Here is a 24,075-nt window from a genome sequence, read left to right on the forward strand (position 1 = left end):
CTTTCCAGCTAAATCTGACACCAGGAAATGTTCTTTTTCTCCCCATTTGCTTCCCGCTGTCCTGGCCCTGCTGCAGGGCAGCTCCGTGCCCAGCTCCGTGCCAAGCAGCTCTGCTGGGTGCTCCCCACGCTGTGCCTCCTCTGGCAGCATGGCTGCTGGCCGGCTCCCTCTCTTCTTTCTCCCTGTCCACAAGCTACAGCTGCTTAACACCTCCTTTATTTACCCTCCATGCCTGAAGCTGGTCATGCTGTCAGCTCTCCTCACTTCACTGGGAAACACGACATCCCTGGGTTTCTCGTCGCCAGCCCTCAGCTCTTGGAGTCAAGTGATGCTCCCGGATGTCCCCAGCTGTTAGCAACAGCACAGAAATATGTCCATCCCTGTGTCCTCCCTGATGCTGGAGACCACTCTTAATGACCAGGGCAGGTGCTTCCCTGAGACGAGCTTGCAGACCCTTCTCTGGGATGAGAGCAAGATGGAAAGGCTCAGGAATGAAGACTGGATTTCCAGACAGTGATTGGCATTAGTTTCTTCTTGCTTAAAAAAAGAAACCTGCCCGTGGTCTTCTCAAGTTCTGTGGGGCTCCTTGGCTGCACGGGCAGCTGAAGTCATTGTTGATGAAGCTTTGGTGGTGGTTAGGTGAGGCTTGTGTCTGGCCAGAGCCAAGCTAACAGGTTTCCCTTTGCAGGACGAGCCACTCCACCTGGGCTGCAGCACCCCAATGCGCTGAGCATCTCCAGGCTCCGACGCTCTTCCCACGTTAACGTCTAACGAGCCGTTGCTGGCGGGAGCAGCCGGGCAGGCTGCCAGCTCTCGCCTTGCTCCTCTCCAACACCCACCAGCTCTCCGCCATAGATTCAGCACCTGCAGAACGTTGTTGCTCCGGTCATTGTGTGCACGGTTGAGTGCTGGCACGTGCATCATCTTGCTTCATGCCGCTCTTCTTTGGGTGCGGTGGGGGGATACTGCTTTTTCAATTTAATTTCACGTTTGTAATGTACATTTTTATATTAAGTTTTTACTACAGGGAATTATTTTTAATTATAGTGAGCTGGAAGACAATAAAATAAAGTTCAGTAAGTGAGACCTATGTGAAGAAGTCATGGAAACCATATCATAGGAGTGGAAAGACACTCCTAGGACACTGAGTATTGTTCCCATGAAACAACATATCCTAATGTAAAGAAAATAATTGTAATTAAAGCTGTTAATCTTCTGCTTTTAATGAGGGGAAAGGAAGAGAATTGACTATCTCAGGGGCAAGATCTTGAAGTTTGTACAGTTTGCCCAGGGAGGTGGCAGAAACCCCATGCCTGGAGATGCTCAGTCTTCAATTGCGCAAAGTATTTACAGAGCCTGTTGTCCTGGCCTGGGGACATCACCGATGGGCAAACCGGCTACCTGTGTCCTTTTCATACGTTGCTTTTCTGACCAGCAGGAGCCACCCGCCGGTGGTACCCACTTGTCTGGGACGGGGCAGGAATGAGGGTGGGTGTAAATCAGCTTCCCGACCTGGTCCTTGCACTCCTGGCTGTATGTGGTGTGAGCTGCACAATGGTGGTCATGTGGAGTGATCTGCGGGGTCTAACTGATCATACATCTCACTTATTAACTCTTCGACACTGTTACTTAAAGTCCTCACGATGGCCTGATTTATCTCATTAATTAAAAGCCAAGACCTCTGGCTCTTCTGCCATCCTCCATCTCCTGGAGGGGATGTGTCTAGAGCAGGGAGGAGGGCAGAAATGTGCGGGCTGGCTTTTTCCCCATCGCAGCGCTTGTGCTCCCGGTGTTGCTGCTGTCCAAGCGTGGACTGTTGGGTTTGTCTCCCTTTGAAGCTTGTGATTGATATCCTGAAAATTAAAATTTGGCTAAGAAGTCCTAAAGTCTGTTAGAATAACTATCTCCAATGCCGAATCTGGGGCTCTGGAGCTATTAATTATTCTTAGCGTCTTGTTTCATATTGAGCCGCTTCTAATCATATTGTGAAATGAGATGGAAATGGCAAAGAAACCAGTGGCTTTGCTGAGGCAGAGTGGCCTTCCATGGTAGCTGATTAATTAAAGTATTCACATGAAATGGTGCCTTGATTATTTTTTAAGGTAACAGCCGGAGGCGATGCTGAGGCTCTCCGACTGGACGCAAACCAGACACCAGGGGTGCGTGGGGGTCGCTGTGTGGTTTAGATCTGATGAAAGGCAGGAAATGGGAAAATCTGGCAAATCTCCCTGGCTTGACTTAACGGAGCCTCTTGACTTTTGCTAGAGTGCATTTTTTGTGCTGTAATGGCCAAGTGGAAATTTAGACTCAAATCTGGATCTGAGCACTTGTATGCTTAGCTGGCTTGTAACGCAGTGGTGAAAAAGAAGGAAAGGTGTTTGAAAATTACAGCTCCCGATGCTTAACTGTTCCTGCCCCCGAATGTCTTTCCTTTGCCTTATAGCAGAGAAACCTGTGATGGCAACGGTAACTCTTCCCTTTCCTTTTGTGTGGTACCTTATTAATTCTGAGATGTCTCCCTTCTGCTATCCAAGTGAAACCATATCTCATTCCTCAGAAGTCAGTGGTGTTTCATTAGCACAAATTAATTCAGAATCCTGCGTGGTTACTCTAAAATAGATACCATTGACCCATATTGCAGAAGAGCATTGCATTTTCAGAAATAGAAACCGATTAATCAGTATTCCCTTTAACCTCTTTTTATGGGGCTGGGGGATGTTTTCAGCCAGGTTAGTCCTTCGCTTTTACCATGGCTGAGGGGTGTGATGTCCTAGCAGCCCTGCAGATAAATGCTCGGGCTCAAACCCATGAAGAAAATGTCCCATGGACACAAGCTGCAGGAACAGACCCATAAAAGAAATGCTGAGAAGTGATATTTGCAATGAATTAAGCTAATGGCTGTGAAATTGCAACCTGTGGGATGTTTTTTCAGTTCTCGTCCTTTTCCCTCTCCCGTCCAGCTCTCAGGCAGCGTGCGAGCTGGTGTGCTGCTGAGCCATGGCGCGCGCCGTCGAGCCGGGCGGTTAAGATGCCGTTGTAGTGTGACTGTGGTTTTTGTAGCCTCCCTTAATTTAATTTAGCTTTATATGTTCAGACTATAATCAATTTTTATGCTACTTTAATAAGCAAATTTATGCTATCAGCATGCTAAAGGGACTTGTCATTCACAGCTTCCCGGTCAATCCACCATTTTCTGTATTAGCTAAGTGCTCAGCTGCCGTAAATTGGGTAACTGCTCTGCGGTTACTGGCTGGCATGCTGATCTGCCCCAGGTGGGCCCGTGGCCCTTGCCTCTGCTGGCCCCTGGAAATACTCCTCATGGTGCAGTAAAGGGACAAGCAATTACATATCCCCAAACACTGGGCAGTCTGACTCGGCTTGATTGCCAAGTCTTGTTACAGCAAATATGGACTTTTATTTCCTCCTTGAAGAGAGACAAAGCCGACATTAGAAAATACCTGAGCATAAAAAAAGAGTTGAGTTTAGTATCTGCAGGCCAGCAGCTGGCAGGAATCACTTCGCTTTCTTCTCTGAAGCACAACTCACTGGGGCGTCTTCTCTTTTTCCTCTCTCCTCACCTTGCAGGAAGATTTGCCTTCACTGTAAGTGCTCCCAGGAAGAGCACATCGTAACAGTTATGCCTCTGGAGATGGAGAAGACTGTCACGAAGCTCATGTTTGACTTCCAGAGGAACTCAACTTCTGACGACGACTCGGGCTGTGCCTTGGAAGAGTACGCGTGGGTCCCCCCTGGCCTGAAGCCCGAGCAGGTAACGCTGACACCACTGAGTTACCAGAAATAAATAGTTTTAATATGCTTTTTGGAAATAGTTGCCCTGATTTTTCTTCTAGGGGTGCGAGGTCTTGTTGCATGCGGCTGTTTCTGGGTGCACTGCAGAGACTTTCCGAGACAGGTCTGGTCTGAATGCACTAATGAAACAAAATAGAAATGCGATCCTTGCAGGACTTGTGGTTTTCTGCGTCTGTAGATGTAATTGGTAACTGAGAGGGGGGAAACAAAATACTTCCAGGATGGGGTTTGTTGTGGTTGTGCAAGGGAACAGATAGAGACGTACCTACTACTGTTTCATGGGAAAAAGTGGCAGGGCTCCGGTGTGCCCAGGGGCCTCAGTGCTCATGTTCTGCCCCCCCGGACCACTCTGCTCTGCAGGAAGTCCAGGGCAGGCAGTCAAAGCTGGTAGACGACACTAAAAAACAGGCCAAAGTCTTTGGGGCTGGGTTGAAGCATGATGTTTGTGCTTTACTGGAAAGAGTTGTTTAAATGAAGTTTAAGTGTCTCGGTACAGGAATCGAACAGGATGGAGCAGACCTCAGGATGCTGTCTGTGCAGAGTGCACGTTGATTTCTGCTCCTTGCAGTTTACATGATCGTTTGGTTCTTATGCTGGTCATTTACATGTTCAACTCAGAACTTAATTTGTAGAGGAGATTGCAAAATGAGCTTAGCCTTGACAACTGCTATGGCAATCGTTTTAAACCGTGTAAGGAGGCTGCGAGAGGGTGGAAAGCTTTCATTCTTACTGCTGTAGTTGCTGTCCTTAAATATTGTGCTTCCTGAGCTTTTATTCAGAAGGGCTTAGGCATTTCCTGAAATATTTTGGCACCACCCGTAGGCTGTAAATATTATCTGTCTGATTAGAGAAAATCCAGTTGTTTGTGTTTTTTTTTCTTCTCCTTGTCTTTACAAGCCTGGCTCAGTGCTTGCTTCAAACTCCGCAGCACCGTGTGTTTCATTTGGTGCCATCCAACCATACAAATCAGGCAGCAGCCTTGTTTTCTGTCACCTTCCTTATGTCAGAGGTTCCCTTTGTGCCTCTCAGGAAGTACAAGACATGGTGTATGGAGAGATGCAGATGGTCCTGAAGTAGCTCTGCTGGTCCTGCATGCTGCAGGGACACAAACCGGTTGGATTTTCGGAGTCCTGCTGGAGGATCATGACCAAGCTGGTGCCACCTGCTCTCAGAACTGCCTTCTGTCCAGGCGTGTCGGTGGCTTCTGGAGCCCAAGCTGGCACATGCTGCTGTAGCTTTGGGTGGAAATACAGATATTTAATGACAGGTGGCACCTGACTGGGTAGGCATGGTCTCTGATGAGTACAGCATGGCATGGACAGCAATTGAAAGCCACTTCCAGAATGGTGGTGACATATTCCAGAAGACCTCGATACTGCTTTGATCCCTTCGGTGCATTTTAGGAAATAGCATGCTGTCAGGGAGTTTCGGATGTTCATGAGAAAAAAATGTCCATTAGCGCTAGCAGTAGGTGCTGACGGCTCATGCATTACTCAGGTTAATGTATTTTTAGGTTCTTCTGGCACCTGTTTTTTGCAGAGGTCATGGTGCTCCTCGATGTGAACACCCACTTTCTAATTACGCTCCTCCGTCTGAGTTGCTGAGTCTTTTAGCAGATTTGCCACTTCAGACCTGTCTCTAATCACCATGGAGACGAAGAGCAGCCATAAGCAGAGCCTAAGACAGACACTGAAATCCTTCCAGCATAGTTCATCTGCCAGCCCTTTCGGGACCTTTCACACATCAGATGAGCCACTAAGGAGAAAAATGCAAGGTGTGACTTCTCTGGGCTGTGAAAGAGCCACCATGTAGGGCTGGGGGTTGTCCCTGGGTGAAAAGCAGCACCCTGAATTTCGCCAGGAGTTACCACGTGTCTGGGTGTCTCAGGGCTGGGAGGTGCCCCAGGGTGCAGGAGGGTGCTGTTTGCCTCCCACGGGGGTAGGAGGTACCTCTGCAGCAACTTGCTGGAGCTGTGAGAGGCTGCAGACAGACGTGTGGCTTTCTGGCCAGTGAGTCAGGTGTGCATACGTGATGTGGAGCCTCTGGAAGGCTGATGTCTGCCGTGGAGCAGCTGGTGGGCTCTGCTCCGGCTGAGGACACTGCCATCATGCTGGGCTGAAAATACAGGTTTGCAGGCAATGAATTTTTCTTTGCCTTCCGTTGTTTCACAGTCGTATTTCTTTGACATGAGACAGATGAAATGAAACAACTTTTTCTGCAATATTCTACTTTATTAAAATCTCTATGCAGCATATGAGCTGGGGAGGTAAGTGGTCCCCTGAAAGACTAATGCAGTTTTCTTATTATACTTGGACGACAGCCTTCCTACCTCGCTATTCTTGGGAAACAGCATTCACGTCTCACTCAGTGCAGCAATTTACAGGATTTCAGAGTGGGGGAAGTTGGCCAACAAACATGACATTGGTTTGCAGCAGTTACTGTAGGTCATTTCAGAATTTGGAGAGTCCCTTCAATCTGTAGCTTAAAGTATTAGGTATAACCTAAAGGGGAAGCGACCCAAACCTACAAGGTCTCACTGGATTCCTGGACACTAACTGAGGCATCAGCTGCTCTATAGTACGTCAACTATGTGAAAATCATGTTGGTTATTTAATGCCCACTACTTGAAGAAAAAAAAAAAGCATTGGCCCAGCATTTACAGGTAACGATCCAGACATTGTGTTGAAGAGCAGAGCTGAATTCCTTATATTATGGCTCAACACTGCAGGACTACAAAGTGGTCTACTGCTATGCAAGAGCCATAAATATTACATATTTCTGAATAAGTCTATAACACAGGGATGAAGATGGTAACATAAAAAAATATTTAAATACTACTGCATAAGGTATGGTAAAAATTCATCTGGAAAACTGGTTAATATTTATGACATCTCTGCTCAAGAAAGAGGGGTATAAACTGGAAGGAGCCTGGAAATGTTATTTCATTGAGGAGCCTAGAAGAGCCTGGTTTGTTCAGCCTAGCAAATCGAAGGGTTATGATCACTCCCTATGCATTAGAGGAGGAAGAACAGTTATTCAAGCTCCAACTTTGGCACAAGAACATAGATATAAACTGGCTCCAAATGCATTCAGGCAGGAAATTGGAAGAGGTTTCAAACCATCAGAGGTGTAAGGCTCAGCGGCAACCTGCCAACAGGGAGAGTGATGGGTAAAAACCCAAGACTGAGCTCCATAAATTACAACGTGATTAGAAAATGTGGTTTCTTCTACTAGCAGTCGGCTGCACAGGATGGCCAGGAGGCTCCTGTGGGCTCTAATGCCGCTTGGACTGGACCTCAATGAAAAGTTGTCTTATGGCAGAAGAGAAACTGTTCTTCTGGAAGATACAGATGCAGATGGGAATGGGAGAGGTGGCTGTACGGGAGGCGAGGTGGAAGCTCGGGACGCGGGCTTTGAGAAATACTCTTTTTTCCTGCCTGCCATTCAATGGTCATGTAAAGAAATAAGTGTGAAAGCCTTGAAATGGGCAGACACCAATAGAAATGTGTCCTCAGCAAAGCGAAATCCCAGACCAGGTCTGGCTGCGAAGATGGGGGAAGGCGGTTTCGGGAGCCAGTTTGTCTGCTGGGTCTGGCAGTCTGACAGCTGATCCTCTTTGCACTGACATAAGTTTGAGGGCAGATGCTTAAAAATAAATACTTTTATGATGTGTTTTTCACATTTTTAGGCAAGCATGTGTAAATACATGTGAATGCGCAGCCTTGAATTCCTTGGGCCTGTGGTTTGGAGAAATCCAAAGGGGTTATAACATGCCAGTTTGAATTTCTGAATACAAGGGATTTTTGAGCATTTCTGTCTTTATTGTGTTTCAATAATAGGAGCAGCTGGTTACGGGCACAGATTTGCAATTAAACAAAAGATGGGGCTCTACTTCAGCTGCGGTGCGGCTTTCTGCATGACTCCAGCATGCCAACATTCAAGACCCTTGTATATGGCATAAGAACTTAATTCCCTTTTGCTGTCAGCACAGTTGCTCTGATCAAGTCTCTTAAAAAGTTATTAAAATCTCATCTGAGCTAAACTTAGTAGCACAAAGGTTCAGGGGACCTTTTTCCCTCTGAGGCAGACCTTGAGAGGTTTGCAGTGTGGTGTGAAACTTGTAGCTATCACGGGGAATTTATTCAGGAGCAAACACACATGTTGATTCCTGTTCTGGATCTTTTGCAAGACCTATAGCAAGGGCTTGAGTTATAAAACCTCCAAGCCTCATCGAGTTGCTGTTCAGGTCGCAAAGTGAGGAAAGGAGAGCGGAGATGAACCTCCACTGAACGCGTATTTACACCTTACCTAAAGATACCCACTTACACCACCTCGGTTTGGTAGAAAGTACGTTATCTGGGCCAGTCGTCTCTGGGGGACACGTGCCTCACCTCTGCCTATGTGTCATGGTCAAGTGCATCTTACCTTCTCATCCCTTCTTGAGCCCTATAAGTTCAGCAAACTGTTTCACTCCTCAGGAGACTGAAGTCTTAGATGAAACAGGGAAGGAACAAGACAGACCAAAGCAACCCTGTGCCCCAAGCCTGCATGGTAATGGGGAGCAGATAAGCTAATTTTTGGCCAGGTAGAGGAAGGACAAAAGCCCCACGAAGAGCTCTACTTCCTTTGGTAAATCCTGATCCTGAGAGCAGAGCATGCCGGATGGGGAGCCGAGCAGTGAAGAGGAGCTGTAACTCATGTATGCGGGTGCCAGAAGCTGCAGCCACCTCTAGCTCTACCCCCTTGCATGCGTGCACGCTGTAGTATTTTATCCAAAAGCTGCATTTCAGCACATTTTTAAAAGCTCTCCAGTTTCACTTTGAGGTAGCAGTAAGTCCATCACCTCCCCGGTGAACTCTTTCAGTATCTAAATAGCCTGGCAGTTAGCGGCTCTTATTTCAAGGCTGGAGCTGTCTAAATCCAGCCTCCAGGCATCAGACCGTGCAGAATGCTTGCCAGCGGATGGAGCAGCAATCCCCTACTAGGAGTGCTTTTCCCGTGTGTGATGCCTGTGCTGCAGGACTTGGGGGGCAGCTGGGGTGGGTTGGGAGGCCCTGGAGCTATTCCTTCTGCCCTGGAGGAGGCGTGAGTGTATCCCGTGCTGCAAAAAAAAACCCCTTAGCAAAACCATGCGTATGGGGTTTTGCTCCATTTCTGTGTCCTGGTCTGATCATTGTGAGCTGATGGAAACTGTTAAAATTATTTAATCCTTGAACAATCATCTTATCAGGGGGGGAATCAGCTGCTTTTGGTGGGCCACGAAACAAAAGCACTCACCTGATGGGGTTTGCTTGGTTCTTAAATTTGAAGTAGCCATGTGGTGGGCAGCAGAGGTAAGAGGCAGGGGAAGAGCAGGGAGTGGAAAAGAAAACAGAGAAATCCCAGACTACACAATATAAACTTGTCCTGGAGCTTTATTCCAGTGTACAATTACAGCTTTCCTTGTTGGAGCGTTATTCTAGTATGCTACCCCGTGCCTTATAAATACAAGAACATTTTAAGTGGCTCTTCAAGACCCAGGGGAATTATCAGCTATGATCAATGCGGCAGATGATCATGGTAATTGCTGGTACCCCAGGGGACTCAGAGCCGTGAGAGAGTGGCTCTGCAGGTCAGTACCTTGCAGCACAAAGACCTCTCTCAGATGCTTTTGAAAGCACTGTTTCTGGCTCCTTTTAATCCCAATTCGATTTCTGCTTAAAAAAGAAAAATTATGGCATGCGCTTTCACAAGTCTAAAACTTGTGGATGTACGGCCTTCATTCAAATGTTCTTCTTTGATGCCAGCAGGAAGCAATGTTTCCGCGGGATCTCTTACAGGCCAAGAACAGCTCCAAAGGCTTGGCAGGAATGGATGTCATTCTCAACTGGTGAGCAGCAACGCTCAAACAACTCGGCTGCCGTTAGCCATAGGAGAGAAGTGTGCGGAGAGCCGCAGAGCGTGCCAGAACAAATAGCACTTAAGAAAATGATTTTTCCTTTGTTCCCTGCCTTTGTCCCTGCAACTCGGGAGTGGGTTTCCGAGAGCAAACCCAGCGTTGCGGGGCGCCGGACCGCCCGGCGCCAGGGATTGCATCCGCCTCCCACTGTCAAATGCCAGCACACAGGCGCATTCACGGATCTGGGGTTGATAATGGTCTTCTCTCAGCTGGGGCTGTGGGGTCTGGGGGGGGACCCCAGCTCTCTCCCAGGCTGCGTGCCTGGCTGCATCCCTGTGCTCAGCAGACCTGTCCAGTTCCCACTCTCCTTTCCGTTTCAGAGCATCTGGTCTTGCTACAAAGATTGTTTTGCTTCAAGAAATAAATAAGTGCTTTGTATCCTAATGGCCACGGGAAAGGAGGACGTGCCAGACTTGGGCCAAAGCATACTGAACCCGTTTTCTAGTTTCACACGTGCTATAATCTGTGGAGTGTGTGTGTGAGCCGACATGTACAAGCACTTGCAACATTTTGCAGGCACACTGAGAGGGTTTTTGCGTGTGGCTTGTCTGGGGTTTTTTCCCCTTTGCTTTTCCAGGGGTGGCGAGCAGGAAGGAGAGAAATACTGAAAACACCAGATTCATTTCTCTGCTGATTTTAAGTGCTTGGTGTAAAAGATCATTTAATACCTGACATGCGGTTAAAAGCCAGCAGTGGGGAGGAGCGGGCGAGCTGCAGGAGCAGCCCCGCTCGCCCGGGCCAGCACAGGCTTGTTGGAGCCGCTGGCCGCCTTCCTCCCGCTGCAGGAAAAGCTCGTGGGAGCTCACGCACAGCGAGCCGGGCGACAGCGCTGTGAGCAAGTGTCCACACACACACGCACCAGCAGCCACTGCCCCGCACATCATTGCAGAGGCAATGCGCCAGCGCGGTACATCCCCAGGTGGCACAGGGTGGACTGCTGGGTTGTGGGACCTCTGGCATGGTCCCAGGGCAAACGATACTCTCCTGGGTATGGGGGGATGTCAGAGTATGTCATCATGCCTGGATTTTGTGCAGAGTCCACTGTGTGCGATGATTTACTGTGCTGCGCCTGAGCGGTGGATGACCCACCAAGGTCCAATTTTTAGGGACATCCGTGTTCAGGCACTCTGCTGCGTGCAGGCCAGCATGTTTTGCCCTCGCAGGCTTCTTTGCAAAAGCCTTGCAGCCAGTTTTGAAGTTTGTTTTGTTTCATGAAAGCCAGTCAGCATTGCCCAGCTGGATGTGCCGGAGCTGTTATGGCTGAGCAAGTCAGCACCCATCAGCTTAGCCACGCCAGGACACCGCGTGCTCCTTTGTAGTCCATCCCAGTGGTACAGTCATCCCAAACAGCCCGGTTTGGTGGATACTTTCAGTGGGGTGTTGTACTCGGGGCGAGCAGAACCGAGTGCTGCTTCCCAACAGCAATTCATGGTGTAAGAAACATGATATTTCCCCTCCAGCTCCTTTAATTAATTGATCAAAGAGATCCTTCATCAATGGCTTAAACTCACAGGTTGTTTGCAGTCTTCTTCTAGGAGAAGGTGTAAGACTTTGCCCACAAATGTGCTGGTATGGCTTTTGTCTTCGGTCACCCCTGGGACCTCCAGGAGAAGCTGCAGTCCTGCCTTTATTTAACGGGGATGGGGAGGTTTGTAAACTGTCAAAGCTAAAATGGAAACACACCCCAAACTTAGGAAGACTGCAGAACACAAAGGCATTTGTAAACTAATGTAATTACTTTCCTCAGTGCCTTTGAATAAAGTTGGCTCCACTTTAAAGACTTTTTCTTACCCTTGTTTTACATTATGTTCTTTCCTTTCTCCTGGTTTCTTTCTTTTCTAATTTCTATCTTCTCCCCCATGCCCTCTCCTTGTAGCTCCAAGCAGCTGTTAATTTCCAAAATGTGTATCAGTTTTTGTTAGAAAAACTTGGCATTTGGACATTTTCCTTTTCCTGGAAAGATGGCTATCTGCTGTGCCAGGTTCTCGTGGCACAGAGCCCGTCCACGCACCTGGGAGACCTCCCCAGGGCAGGACAGAGCTTGCCCAGCTGGCCAGCATGGGACGTCACCCAGCACCCACAGCGGGCCTGGCTTCCAGTAAGCTGGCAGCCTGTCCCCATGGCATCGGGGCCCCTGACATTGTCTGAAGCCTTATTTTACTCAGCCTGATGTTTTCCATATTCCACCAGGGTTTCTCCCATCCAGATGTGAGCAGAGGTCAGAGCAAAGAGGGGCAAGTGGGGGAACTGAGGACAAAACCTAGCCCAGCCCCACACATGGCTCGTGTGTGTTAATGATGCTTGTTAGGGTAATCATGGGCAGAGCAGATCTGTTGCAAGGGGAAATAGCAGGATGTGGAGCTGCTGTGTTGTACAGCAGAAGTATTTAATAATAAAACAGTTAAAGATAGCAGATGATTTAAAAGGGATATGTTATCTGTCCTGGGTCATTGCCCCACACTGTTTTCCTTATCTGGATGCAGCTCATGTTGCAGAGCCCATAAGGTCAGTGAGGAGCCATCGCCGGTGCTTGGGGGGTCCGGATCAGGCCCTTTGGCTGCAGTGGCCTTGCAAGGCTCACTAGCTATAAAGGCTTGTGCGTGCTCCGAACCACAGCTGGACAGAGGAGGACAGAGTTATTTTCGTGGAAAGCAGTGACCTTTTGTACAACAGCAAAGTGCAGACTGAGCAGTTTTAGTTTTCAAGTGAGTTAACGTTTTCTATAGGCCTTTTCCCTGAAAAGCCAAATTTATCTGAAAATCCCCCTTTCCTTCTTTATTTTTCCTTACTGAGTGTCCTGACTGCCTTGGGCTAGCCCAACTGCCAGCCGCTCACTCGTGGGGTGGGATATGCTGTCGGCAGCCGACTGAGCACAGAGGCAGGGGATGCTGGCAGCCTGTGACCCCGTCCCTTCCGGCTCGGCTGTTCTGTCCAGGAAGCTGGGCACATCTTGCAGGGAATCAGTGATGGATGAAACAGTGTATTTGCATAAGCCTGGATTAACATCAGCCCAGGCAAGAGGCATCCCTCTGCTCTTGACCTGAACTCTGGCTGGATCTCTTGTGATAGGAGTGATGCCCCAGGTGAAAGGATCTGTGCGTCCCCTGGGTTCAGGTTTGTCCCCAAGAGGGATGGTGGGTGTAAAGGCAACAGTGGAGGAAGCCATCAACAGGTGGAAGGAAAGGGTTTTCTCCCCACGAGATATTCCACGGGTGGTGGGCAAGGACTGGCAGCTGCCTCTGCTCCATCCCCTCCATGAACACCCCTGCAGAAGGTCCCCGTCACTGATGTGGATCCAAAGCAAACCCTTTCAGGTTATTTCAGGCAACAGAACACAGGTTGGGGCCTGTTATATTTATTTTGTTTTGCTTTTCAAACCAAATTGCCCATCCCTGCTGAGCTATGTTGCTGGTGCAATGGGAGCCAGTTCCTGCGGACCTGCTGAGACTAAATGGAAAACTTCCCAGCGGAAGCAGGAGTGAAGCTGGGCATGTGTGTCCCGCTGTACGGGCTACGGGAAGGCCAGCGCCCAGGCTGCCAAAGGAAAAACTCGCATCCCTGCTTCTCGCCCAGGGTGAGCGTCTTACAGCTCCTTGCTTTAGGGACTGGAGCAGCCTAATGGAAATTGGCGTCTCTTCAAAAAAAAAAGTCATTGCTATTCTCTGGCAACTTCAAGGACTCAGTGGGCAAAAAAACTTTGTTGCAAGAAAAAAAAGAAACCAAACCAACCAACCTGAGTGCAGGGGAAAGCGAGCAGCCCGTCTGCACGTGGGGAATTTGGCTGAGGGAAGCCAGCAAGCATCTGTACTGGCCGGGAAGGCACAGCATGGCAGCGCAGTAGCCTGGCGGGCTGGTAAAAAGTGTGGCAGCCAGGGCATCGCCGGGAGATTTTCAGCTGCAAGCTCTGCTATGGACGAGCTGCATGAACTCAGGGAGCTCATTTAACATCGTTATGCTGCAAATAGTCCTTTCCAGTGCCTATATTTGCTACCTCGTGTAGCATGTCATAAGAATTTAAGTGTTTTTAATATGCTTTGATGTCCCTGGATGAAGGATGCTCTATAAATGCAAAGTAAGTATTGTAATGTACATAGTTTGTTTTCTTTTTAACAGAGCAAAATCCTTAGCAGCCTTTCTTTGACAGTTTCTATAGCTGGTGGGTCTGTTTCTGCTGTGCCTTAGCAAAACAAATTTAGGGTTTTGCAGTGGCATATGCTCAGCGTGTTCCTCAGCTTCGTGATCCAAGCAGATCTCTTGTCATCAGCACGGCAGAGTTACAGGCAGAAATCTGCTAAAAATCTCTCCTTCCACAAAACCTGATGATGGGGAAAGGTGGATGTTAGGGTCAGTTTGGGGAGGAACCATAAATTGAGAGGAAAAGCGATTGCAAGCACTGGAGCAGCTCTGCTCACAGGTAGCTCTGAATGAGACCAGGGAGTGTGCTGAATGCAGAGTAATTGTTCCTGAATAATATCAGGTTTTGATATTTATTGTGGAATAAAATGTGATTTCTTCCTGTTGAAGGTAACTCCCCATATGAGCCACCCCCAGCAGCCTGCAAGCCTGGGGGCAAGCTCTCCTGCCAGCCAGCCCCACTACCTGCCTCTGCGTCCCCATCCCTCCCGGTGACCTGCAGTAGCTTGTCATCCTGCAGATGTTGTGGGGTTGTGTGGGCAGAGACGGCTTCTCTGGGGAAAGCCAGCCCAGGTGGTTCTTTCTAGGCCAAAGCCCAAAACATACAGCAAGGGAAAAAGCTGATCAGAAGCCACTGCAAAGCAAGTGTCGTTTGGGAAAAGCCCTGTGAAAGCTGCAGGCAGTGCAGCCACTCTGAAACCAATTGCTGCAGTGTCTGAGAGCCGAGGGAGCATCTCAGGGCATTAATCCCACCACGGCAAAAGCAGAAAGCTGTGTGCACCCGAAAAACAGTTTGTATCTCTCTGGCCGAACGCAGATTTAAGGAAGATATCCAGTCCCCTGCTCCTGCCTGAGCATCTGGAGGCATCCAGGGCTGCAGAGACTCCCGATCCCGGCGAGAGCTTTCCCTTACCTCTACCTTCTCCTGTTTCTTCCCAAGCCTCTGAACGTCACCGTGGCCGTTTGGGAGCTGATCCTCAGCCAGAGAGTCCCATCCCGGTGCCCGGCCCGGCCCTTGAGTACATGTCCCAGGTGTGGCAGGCGAGGAGAGACGCTGGGGCTCATGGTGTGCTTCCTCTCCAGGCTGCCACCGGGCTCCTCCAGCACCAGGCACGCCGTGCCCCACCGCGTTGCCTTTATAATAGCTGATTTTAATTATATGCTCTGAGACGAAAGAAAAAAAACAAGCCTTCCAACAGATTTTATCTGCTGTTTATTTCCACAAATTGCTGCAGAAAAAAGCCCAGAGAGTTTTGATGGAGGTGGAGGCTGAGATAGCCGGCAACACGGAGGCTGCCGGGGCACAGCCTTTTTAACCTCCCCTGCCGAGGCAGGTGCCGACACATCCCCGCAGCCAGCGAAACATGCTAACGCTATGGAGGCTGACCGAGCAAACGGTAACGAGCTCCGCCGCGCTGCTGGGGCTGCCGCCCCTCTTTCTCAGTGGAGAAAAGGCAATAAAACTGAAGCAGCTCCTGGCTGCGTTTTTCCTCTCAAAATCATCAGGAAGACCCGGCGCCTGCTGCCTCAGCGGGTGGCTGCTGGCCAGGCATGGGGGGCACGGGCTCGGCCAGGGAGCCCCACTGCAGTCCCCTCTCTTGCTCCGTAGGTGCACCAGTACTACAGCTGCCTGCCTGAGGACAAGGTCCCCTACGTCAACAGCCCAGGAGAAAAATCTCGCATAAAGCAGCTTCTGCACCAGTTGCCACCACATGACAATGAGGTTAGTATCCAAAACGCGTCCTGGGACATCCATCAGGGCTGCAGGTGAGGAGGGGGTGCACCTCCTAGGGTTGCTCATGGGAAGTGTGGCTGGTCCTTTCTCAGCCCTTTCTGCTTTTCGGGTGGATTTACTTGGAGTTTGATATTGTTGCTATTTTAATTGCCATATTTCCTCCCTGCTTGGATTATGTTGGAGGTGGGGAGAGGTTGTTTGTTTCTAAAGTTAAAATTTTTAAAATCATCCTTCTTCAGTTCTCTGAAATAAAAGCACTCTCTCAGCCCTTGGAGGCGAAAGCCGTGTTAAAAGTGGCTTGAAATGCTGTTGAGATCAGTTAGAGCCAGATCCGAAGTTGCAAAAGCCTTTTCCCAGGTGCTGCTTCCGACTCACCTTGGGAGTGGGAGTGCGTGTGCCGAGGAGGGGTTTCACTCAGGCTGAGCCTCGCGAGCTGGGAGAGCCTGGCAAGCTGGAGGTTGAGTCAAGACCAGCTGGAGCAAATAAACCTTCTTACATCTCCCAGTAAAGATGTGAGGCAGCAAAAAGGGGTCTGGTCTTTGGCGTCCTGTTCTCACCAGTGAGAACATTGGCTTCTGGTAGCCCACAAAATTTCCCTGTGTAAACAAAAAAAATTATTTTCATGCTGCTTTCTGAAGAAGCCACTCTGGAAAATACGTGCAGGTAACTTGTTTGATCTAGGTCAGATTTTAACGAGTTTGCCTGCGCGTGGCTGGGTGCCATGGGCACAGCGCAGCGCTGCCAGCAGCGGGGGAGCTCCAGGCACCAGGCAGGGGCTTCTCATGCGCACTTGAGCCCCAACCTGCCTTCCCTGGCAGCTGCTGAAAACTCACAGCGTCCAACAGCTGAAGAACATAGGAATAAATGTACATGAATGCTGCTGCTGGAGCCCGTGCTGCAGCAAGCTGGAAGTACGAGCCTGCATGTATTTTCTGCAAACGGGCAGATTTTACATCCAGTTTCTCCTCGTGCTCAGTTTTGCTCCTTTGAAAATTCAAGGTGTGTTGGTTGCTCACATGCATAATCCTGCTCGGCTCCATGAGCTTGCTCTCCAAAGTAACGGAGGCTGGATTGGGCACTGGTGCTACACGTGACCACCTTGGCTCTTCAGTCATATTCTCTGTTGAGATGCAACCAGCCAAGAGCTAAGCCTGCAGGATGAAAATAGCCAGGAAATCCTCACAGTTTCATAAGCTTCAGGGAAATTGCATCGTTCATTATTTATATCCTTTTATTTTACTCACTTCCTTATTACATTCCAACACAGAGGTTTTGCATATGTACGAACTTGACCTTATGCTGGAAGAATAGTTGGAGTTCCCAGATAGGTGGAACTCCCTCATTTACACAGGGAAAACTGGCTGCACTCTAGAAATACAAATAAAACATTTTGAAGCTGCTGTAAGGCCTCTGCCACAAGGAGAAAGCAGGAAAAACACCAGTCTGATTGCTGGTTTGGGTGAGACTCAGAGGACCCCACTTTTAAGAGCTTCATAGAAACGTAGCTCTTGGAGAGCAACCTTCCTCCTGCCATTTCTTCTCATCTCTACCTCTTGAAATTTTGGCCAAACCCCAGGCTGACTAAAGCCCAGGCAGCAGCATTTCTGCAGCCTCCTCTAAGCCAAGGACAGAGGCCGTTTGCATAAGCCCCTTGCAGAGGTTTGCGGAGCCCATGGGACTGCGGCTCACTGGCCGGGGAGCCAGGGACACCCGTAACCCCAAGCATCGCTTGTGTGTTTTAGGTCCGCTATTGCAATTCATTGGATGAGGAGGAGAAGAGGGAGCTCAAACTCTTCAGCAGTCAAAGGAAGAGGGAAAATCTGGGGAGAGGCAATGTCCGGCCGTTCCCCGTAACCATGACGGGAGCCATCTGCGAGCAGGTGGGTAGCGGCTGACGAGCTGGCGCAAGCGGGGCAGCTTTTTAATCACCAAAGTTAAGCAAAGCTCGCAGGAGCAGCACCTGCCCCGGGACCCCTGCCAACTATGAGCACTGGGCTCTGTTGGGGTGCGTGCCAGGAGCACCCCACAATATTGGATGTAAAGCAGCCATGTCAGCTCCTGGCCTCGTGCAGGGGGGAAGCTGTTGATATCCTGACCATAAAATGGGGATGAAAAGAGTTTAAGGGACACCAGAAAGGAGCTGTGAATTAGTACCACCTTCTGCTGTGGTTGCAAAAGCAGCTGGCTGGCGATGGGCAGCAGTGAGCTCGCCCGCCCCCCGTTAAACACTGGCTTTTCTGACAGTGCGGCGGCCAGATCAATGGAGGGGACATGGCCGTCTTCGCCTCGCGAGCAGGGCATGGCGTTTGCTGGCACCCTCCCTGCTTCATCTGCAGCGTCTGCAATGAGCTGCTCGTCGACCTGATCTACTTCTATCAAGACGGGAAGATCTACTGCGGCAGGCATCACGCCGAGTGCCTCAAGCCCCGCTGCGCAGCGTGTGACGAGGTAAGAGCCAGCTTGCCCTGGCTTCTGCCACGGATGCTGCCCGCGGGGATGGCACAAGAGGGGTTCCCCCTGCCAACTGGAGGGTATTTCCCCTCCATCTGCCCTGACGGTGGTGGGTGCGTTAGCATAGGGAGGAGCATCTGCACAGAGGCATGCAATGCACACGAAATACGATGGTATGACTTTGCCAAGGGTTCATGGAAGCTTTTCCTGGGGTTTCAGGTGAGCATCTTGGGGATTTGTAGTTGCAATCTGCATAGGGCTATTCTGAGAGGGATCCTCATCTATGTGCAGGGAGGGCTTTCCATGAGCGTTTCCAGTAACAGCACACTCCTTGTGCTGTGTGATTTTAGCCCAGCTATGTGTGATGGTCCTGCCTTCTCCCCTGTTCCCCCCGAAGAAGCCTCTGGTAGGATGAGTGCTGTTTTTCCTACAAGACAGTAGTGTTTGAGTACACACCGAGCTGAAATAGGCTTTAAGAGAGGAGATTTAATGGGCTATAAGAAGCTGAACAAATGGAATACAAAACTAATATAGAGAACCGTACAAAGTCGCATCTGAGCGTTTCTCAAGTGTCAGTCTCTGTTTAAAAAGCTGGTGAAGGAAATTGTTCTGGCTTTTAAAGTTACGAAAACCATAGTGTGGAAAACCATATGTACTATAAAATACCATGTCCCATCTATGCAAGCGTGTAATAGTAAATATCCAAGGCTATATGCACTTCAAATATAAAGAACATTGACGTATGTATCCAATTAAATTTGTAACATTACCAGTAAAAAAACAACTCCTAACCATTTGACTGGCCCTATTTCCTTGTGGCTTAGGCTGGGTAAATTTTTTTCATGTACTTTTTATCCTTGCAAATTCTTGTACAAGTCTCTCATTCAGCTCCTTCTTTAACACGCACTTCTTCCTCTGAAACATCTGGCACTAACTGCGAGAAAGAGGAGCTCAGGGGTAAGAGGAACTGCAGGGGAAAAGCTTTCACTGTGACCTGTGCCGGGGCAGGGATCCAGGGAGCAGACCCGGGCCACCGCTTGTTCCCCTGGCTTGGCTGTGGGAGCCGAGATGGCGTGGGGATGGGAAGCAACTGCTGAAAACATTTTAGATGGCTGCTTCACCAGCCCACCTGTAACAGCTCTCCGTGCCTCAGTTTTCCTACTGGTGTAATGACTGCAATCATCTTTATAAGCAGACAGGCTGGGTTAGAGACAATGGTGGGGGGGCCAGGTACCTCCATCCCCTCCAGAGAGCTGCCAAGTCTCCTTGTATTTTTGCTCATCCTTTGCACTTGGGTCCCTGTTTCAGGCATGGGTAGATGTGTTTTAGTAAGTGGCTGCTCTGTTCTTCAAAAGTCCATCAGATTGATAGGTTGTGTATAAGCGTGTTTATTACCCTGATCGACCACTCCCGCTGATGGATGTGCTTACGAGCACATTACTGCGAGCTCTGCCTTAACGCTTTGTAGTCCGTGCACTAACGCAGTCCTGAGGGCATTTGCATTTTAATGGATTTCCATAAGAAGTGATGGGTGCCCCCGATGCAAGCCAAACCCAGGGAGTTTCCCATGCAGGATGGGAGGGTTAGCTGTAAAATTTGGAGGTTGTATGAGCAAAGGGGCACAGCTGCCATGCACAGGTGGGAGACACGATGGTTGGTGCCCATGTCCCAGGTCCCCTCTCTGACTGACTCTGCTCCCTGTTTGTGTTTCCCCCCCACCAGATCATTTTTGCCGACGAATGCACTGAGGCCGAAGGGCGGCACTGGCACATGAAGCACTTCTGCTGCTTTGAATGCGAGACGGTGCTGGGGGGTCAGAGGTACATTATGAAGGACGGCAGGCCCTACTGCTGCAGCTGCTTTGAGTCCCTCTACGCCGAGTACTGCGACACCTGTGCCCAGCACATCGGTACGTGCCACCATCCCTCAGCCCCGGGGCGAGCGCTGTGCAGGAGGGGAGCGGGACAAAACTCTGCCTGGAGGTTGTTTCTGGCAATGAGAGCTGTTGCATTGTCTTCGACAACAACTTGGGGCTGCAGGCAGGACTGCCTGTGGCTGGGGTCTGCACCAGCCCTGTGGCATCCAAAGAGGCTCGTGCCCCTCTTGCATCTCACCAAGGAGCTAGCACGGTAATTTGTTCAGTTAAACCACTGCTTGTCCTTTTTCGTGGTCAGAGAGGGGAGGACTAATAGAGACCAACCTCAAGAGCTACTGCAACTAGTCAGAGCTTTCTCTGTCCTGATATAATGCATGCTTTTTTTCTGTTAAATCTCACTTTCCTGTAAACAACTTGGCTGTTCGACTCTCAGATTTTTCCCAGCCAAGCTTGCCAAAGGATGGCATGAGTTAATGAGCTACTGACAGGAAAGATGCTTGTTCATTAGGCATCATTATTTTTTCTGTTTGCCTTTTTTAATCAACCTGCAGATAGATGTTCTCAGCAAGAAATACGCATCAGAGTCAATCTACATTTCTAGAACAGTGATTGAAAATGTACCTTATTCTGGGGGCTAGCTGTCCCCCCAGGACTCGGGGGTGGTGAGGCGGGCAGACTGGGAAGCTACCTCGCTGTTCTCCCCGATCCTGTTTGTCACTTGGCTGAGCGTTTGCTCATGGGTGGGCAGGCAGACCTTTCTTTGTCCATGGAGGTGAGCTCACGCGTTCAAATAATTCATAGGCTGCAGGGGAAAAAAAAAAAACCAAACATTTTGCTGTTGTGCAGCGGCCAGATGGCATGGGGAGGAAGACTCAGGGCTTCAGCAAAGCACTTGGAGGATGTGTTTGCTGTGACCTGCAGCAGATCCTTCCCAAAGGCTCAGCTGCAGAGCAATGAAGCAGCTGTTCACGCTTCTTGTACACTCTCTTCTCTTGTGCTTCCCCCATCTGCTGTCCTCCCCCCATCCATCCGGCTGGATCCTGCTGACTGTCAGGTTTTTGGGGCAAAATGCCTGTTTTGGTGCATATCTGCATATTTCTAGCAAAGGACGGACTGCGGCCGTTTTGCTGCATGGTGCTCATAGCAGTCACTGAGCGTTGTATTTAAGAGCTACATAAATTAGAGGTAAGCACCTGCATAAGACTTGTAAAGCTTGGGTCGGGTAGCCAAGGCTCAGAGTAAAGAGGCTGTGCTCCTTCCACTGTGAGATGGCTTTGGGGCATTGGAAAAGGAGCTGATGAAATCCCACCCACCGTCTTGTCTCTCTTTTGTCCGCAAGCATAACACTCCAGTCTATATATAAGAATGTTTTGCTCATTATAAGGGGAGAGAAAAAACCCAGTTACACTAAAGCATATTCAGCTTCAAATAAAATGGACCATGAACGTAGTGTCATTTATAAATCATCCGGTGGCATTTGGCCCTCCCAGCAGCAGGGCCACTGCAGGTGTGCAAGCACGTGCTGTGCACACGCGCAGCACAGCACCCCGCCGTGCCGGCCAGCCTGCACCGTGCGCGGCAGTTTCTCAGGTAACAGGGGCTTCTGCCGTGAATGGCAGCTTGAATAGGCGAATAGATGTTATAACCGAAACCTCAGGAGCTTTGCTCACGGCTCTGACCAAGAGCGACGTGCATGCAGCAGTCATCCTCCGGTGGCTCTGGCCAGTGCCTGCGAGCAGCCTCAGGGTTTTGCTGGTGGGAGACAGGCTCTCTGCATCAATTGCTTTACATAACCCAAGGGGCAACATGGGGAATGTGGCTGGGTGCAAGGCAAGGGTGTGCATTCAGATCCCCGGGGCCGGCTCTTTCCGCTCCCCTTTGCAGAATCATAGAATCATTGAGGTTGGAAAAGACCTCTAGGATCATAAAGGGATCCCATTAGCCAAAATAAAGTTAGGATGGGGCTGCAGTAGCAGCGAGGGACAGGGATGCAATCTGCTCTGTTACATACATAATGAAGGCAGCCCAAATTCCTCATTGTAGTTCAGTTGGAGGCTTCAGGTTTTGTTTTTTTTTCAAAGAGGCAGCATATTACTGCTTTGACTTCAAGGACTTTATGGAGAGCTTCTTGCATTCCTTTGCTTTATGATCGGAAATATCCCCATTTAATACGAAATAGCTTGAGGCTCGGTTCTGCTGCCTTTCCCAACATTGAGCAACTCCCAAGCAAAGGCCTGCAGCCTGCAAGGAATTAGAAATGGGCTCAAATTCACGCGCCTGGAGAAGCCCTGCTGAAGGGCTTTCGAAGGCCAGCCTGGGTGTGTCGCTTATAGGGGATGCGTGTGTTCAGTGCAGTGTGAAGTGATGTACGTGGGCTAACTCTTGATGCCCGTGCGTCTTTCCCCTCAAGGTATCGACCAGGGTCAGATGACGTACGACGGCCAGCACTGGCACGCCACCGAGACCTGCTTCTGCTGCGCGCAGTGCAAGAAGTCCCTGCTGGGACGGCCCTTCCTGCCCAAGCAGGGGCAGATCTTCTGCTCCAGGGCCTGCAGCGTCGGTGACGATCCCAATGGCTCCGACTCCTCTGACTCAGCTTTCCAGAGCGCACGAGCTAAGGAGTCCCGCCGCAGCGCCAAGATCGGCAAGAACAAGGGGAAAGGCGAGGAGGGGGCGCGCAGCCCATGCAACCAGCTGCAAGTCACCTCCAACCGCCTCTCCACCGATGTGGACCCGCTGTCCCTGCAGATGGATTTGCTGAGCCTGGCCAGTCAGACACCAAGCCTCAACAGGGAGCACTTGTGGAGGAGCCGGGATGAGCTGTATCACTACGGGAGCAAAATGGAGCAAAGCCAGTCCCAAAGCCCTTTGCAGCTTCTCAGCCAGTGCAACATAAGGACCTCGTATAACCCCAGCCAGGTCCCCAGCTCGCAGCCGGATTTATGGGCAAAGCATTTCAGCAACCCAAAGAGGAGCTCCTCGCTGGCAATGAAGAGCCACGGTGGCAGCTTCATCCAGGACTGCAGAGAGGACTACTACTCGGGGAGGCTTCGCTCGCAGGAGAGCTACAGCGACATGTCCAACCAGAGCTTCCCCGAGACCAGAGGAAGTCTCAAAGTCCCCAAGTATGAAGAGGAAGAGGAAGGCGGGATGCCGACGCCGCAGTGTCGCACCCGGCACCCCATCAACGCCCTCAAGTTCACAGAGGACCTGACGCCCACCGAGCAGACTCCCCGCGGCTCCATGGAGTCCCTCGCGCTTTCCAATGCAACAGGTACGTCACCGCCGCTCCTGTCACCCCGCGGCCACCTCCGTGCCTTGCGGCCCCCTGTGCTCTGGGTCAGTGCCACAGCAGGTACCTTCCCGTTATGGGGGTGACTGGCAGCTTGGGGACCACCGCTCAGAGCCATGGGCTTCTCTGCCCGGCCCCAGTGTGCCTGGCAGCCCTCTCTCGCTTTGCTTCCTTGTTTACCAAACGCAGGGCTTTATAGATAGATGGCTGGCCTTTCTGTGTAGCTCAGAACAAATGTTTTCAAGCTCTTTAATCCTCCCTTTTGTGAAGAGAGGGGAAAAATCAAGGCCAGCTGCTAACACAGAGGCAGATTCCAGCCTTCACTGCTTGAAGGACTGCTGTCAGCTGCCCTTGGGGGCTAAAGACATTTGTAAATGCTTTGAAATAGGCGCAGTTAACCCCTTTTGCATGTTACACCATCCTCCAGCACGTGACTTGTTAAAAGAAATTCCTCCTCCTCTATGCATGGCCCTTTTTCTCCTCTTTCCCAACCCCCTGGTAGAAACTGCAGGGAAAAGCCAGGCGAGATGCTTGTCCCGTCAGGCTGAGCCCGTTTCTTGTGAGCGCATCCCAAGGTAATATTTGTCAGCCCTCTCACCCTTAACGTGTTTGAGTTTCATTTTGCGGCTGCAGGGATGGGTGTGCATGCACGGACGTGTCTGCGATGGGGCTCTTGGTCCGCTGCCCGGTGCTGGGGGGGCTCGGACCCCTGTGCACACCGTCCTTTTGCAGCCTGCTGTAGTTTGCATTATTGGATGTGTGCGCTTGTCTGGCACAGCTATCGCTTGCCTCCCAGTCCCTCAGCAGAAAACTTCTCAGAAAAGAAAATGCTGAGCCTG

The 24,075-nt window shown here is 50.2% G+C and overlaps 1 protein-coding gene across 3 annotated transcripts in view; it reads left to right on the forward strand.

The window, feature by feature from the left end:
* PRICKLE2 (prickle planar cell polarity protein 2) overlaps positions 1-24,075 on the forward strand; it is a 109,425-nt gene that overhangs the window by 72,862 nt on the left and 12,488 nt on the right. For all 3 annotated transcript variants that reach the window (XM_075095768.1, XM_075095769.1, XM_075095771.1), the window contains 6 exons: positions 3,586-3,769; positions 15,492-15,605; positions 17,360-17,497; positions 17,862-18,065; positions 19,791-19,977; positions 22,355-23,218. In XM_075095768.1, the coding sequence (XP_074951869.1) occupies positions 3,586-3,769; positions 15,492-15,605; positions 17,360-17,497; positions 17,862-18,065; positions 19,791-19,977; positions 22,355-23,218 (1,691 nt within the window). The remainder of the gene's footprint in view (positions 1-3,585; positions 3,770-15,491; positions 15,606-17,359; positions 17,498-17,861; positions 18,066-19,790; positions 19,978-22,354; positions 23,219-24,075) is intronic.

This window comes from Phalacrocorax aristotelis, chromosome 6 (genome assembly GCF_949628215.1).
Source record: "Phalacrocorax aristotelis chromosome 6, bGulAri2.1, whole genome shotgun sequence".
NCBI classification, from domain to species: Eukaryota; Metazoa; Chordata; class Aves; order Suliformes; family Phalacrocoracidae; genus Phalacrocorax; species Phalacrocorax aristotelis.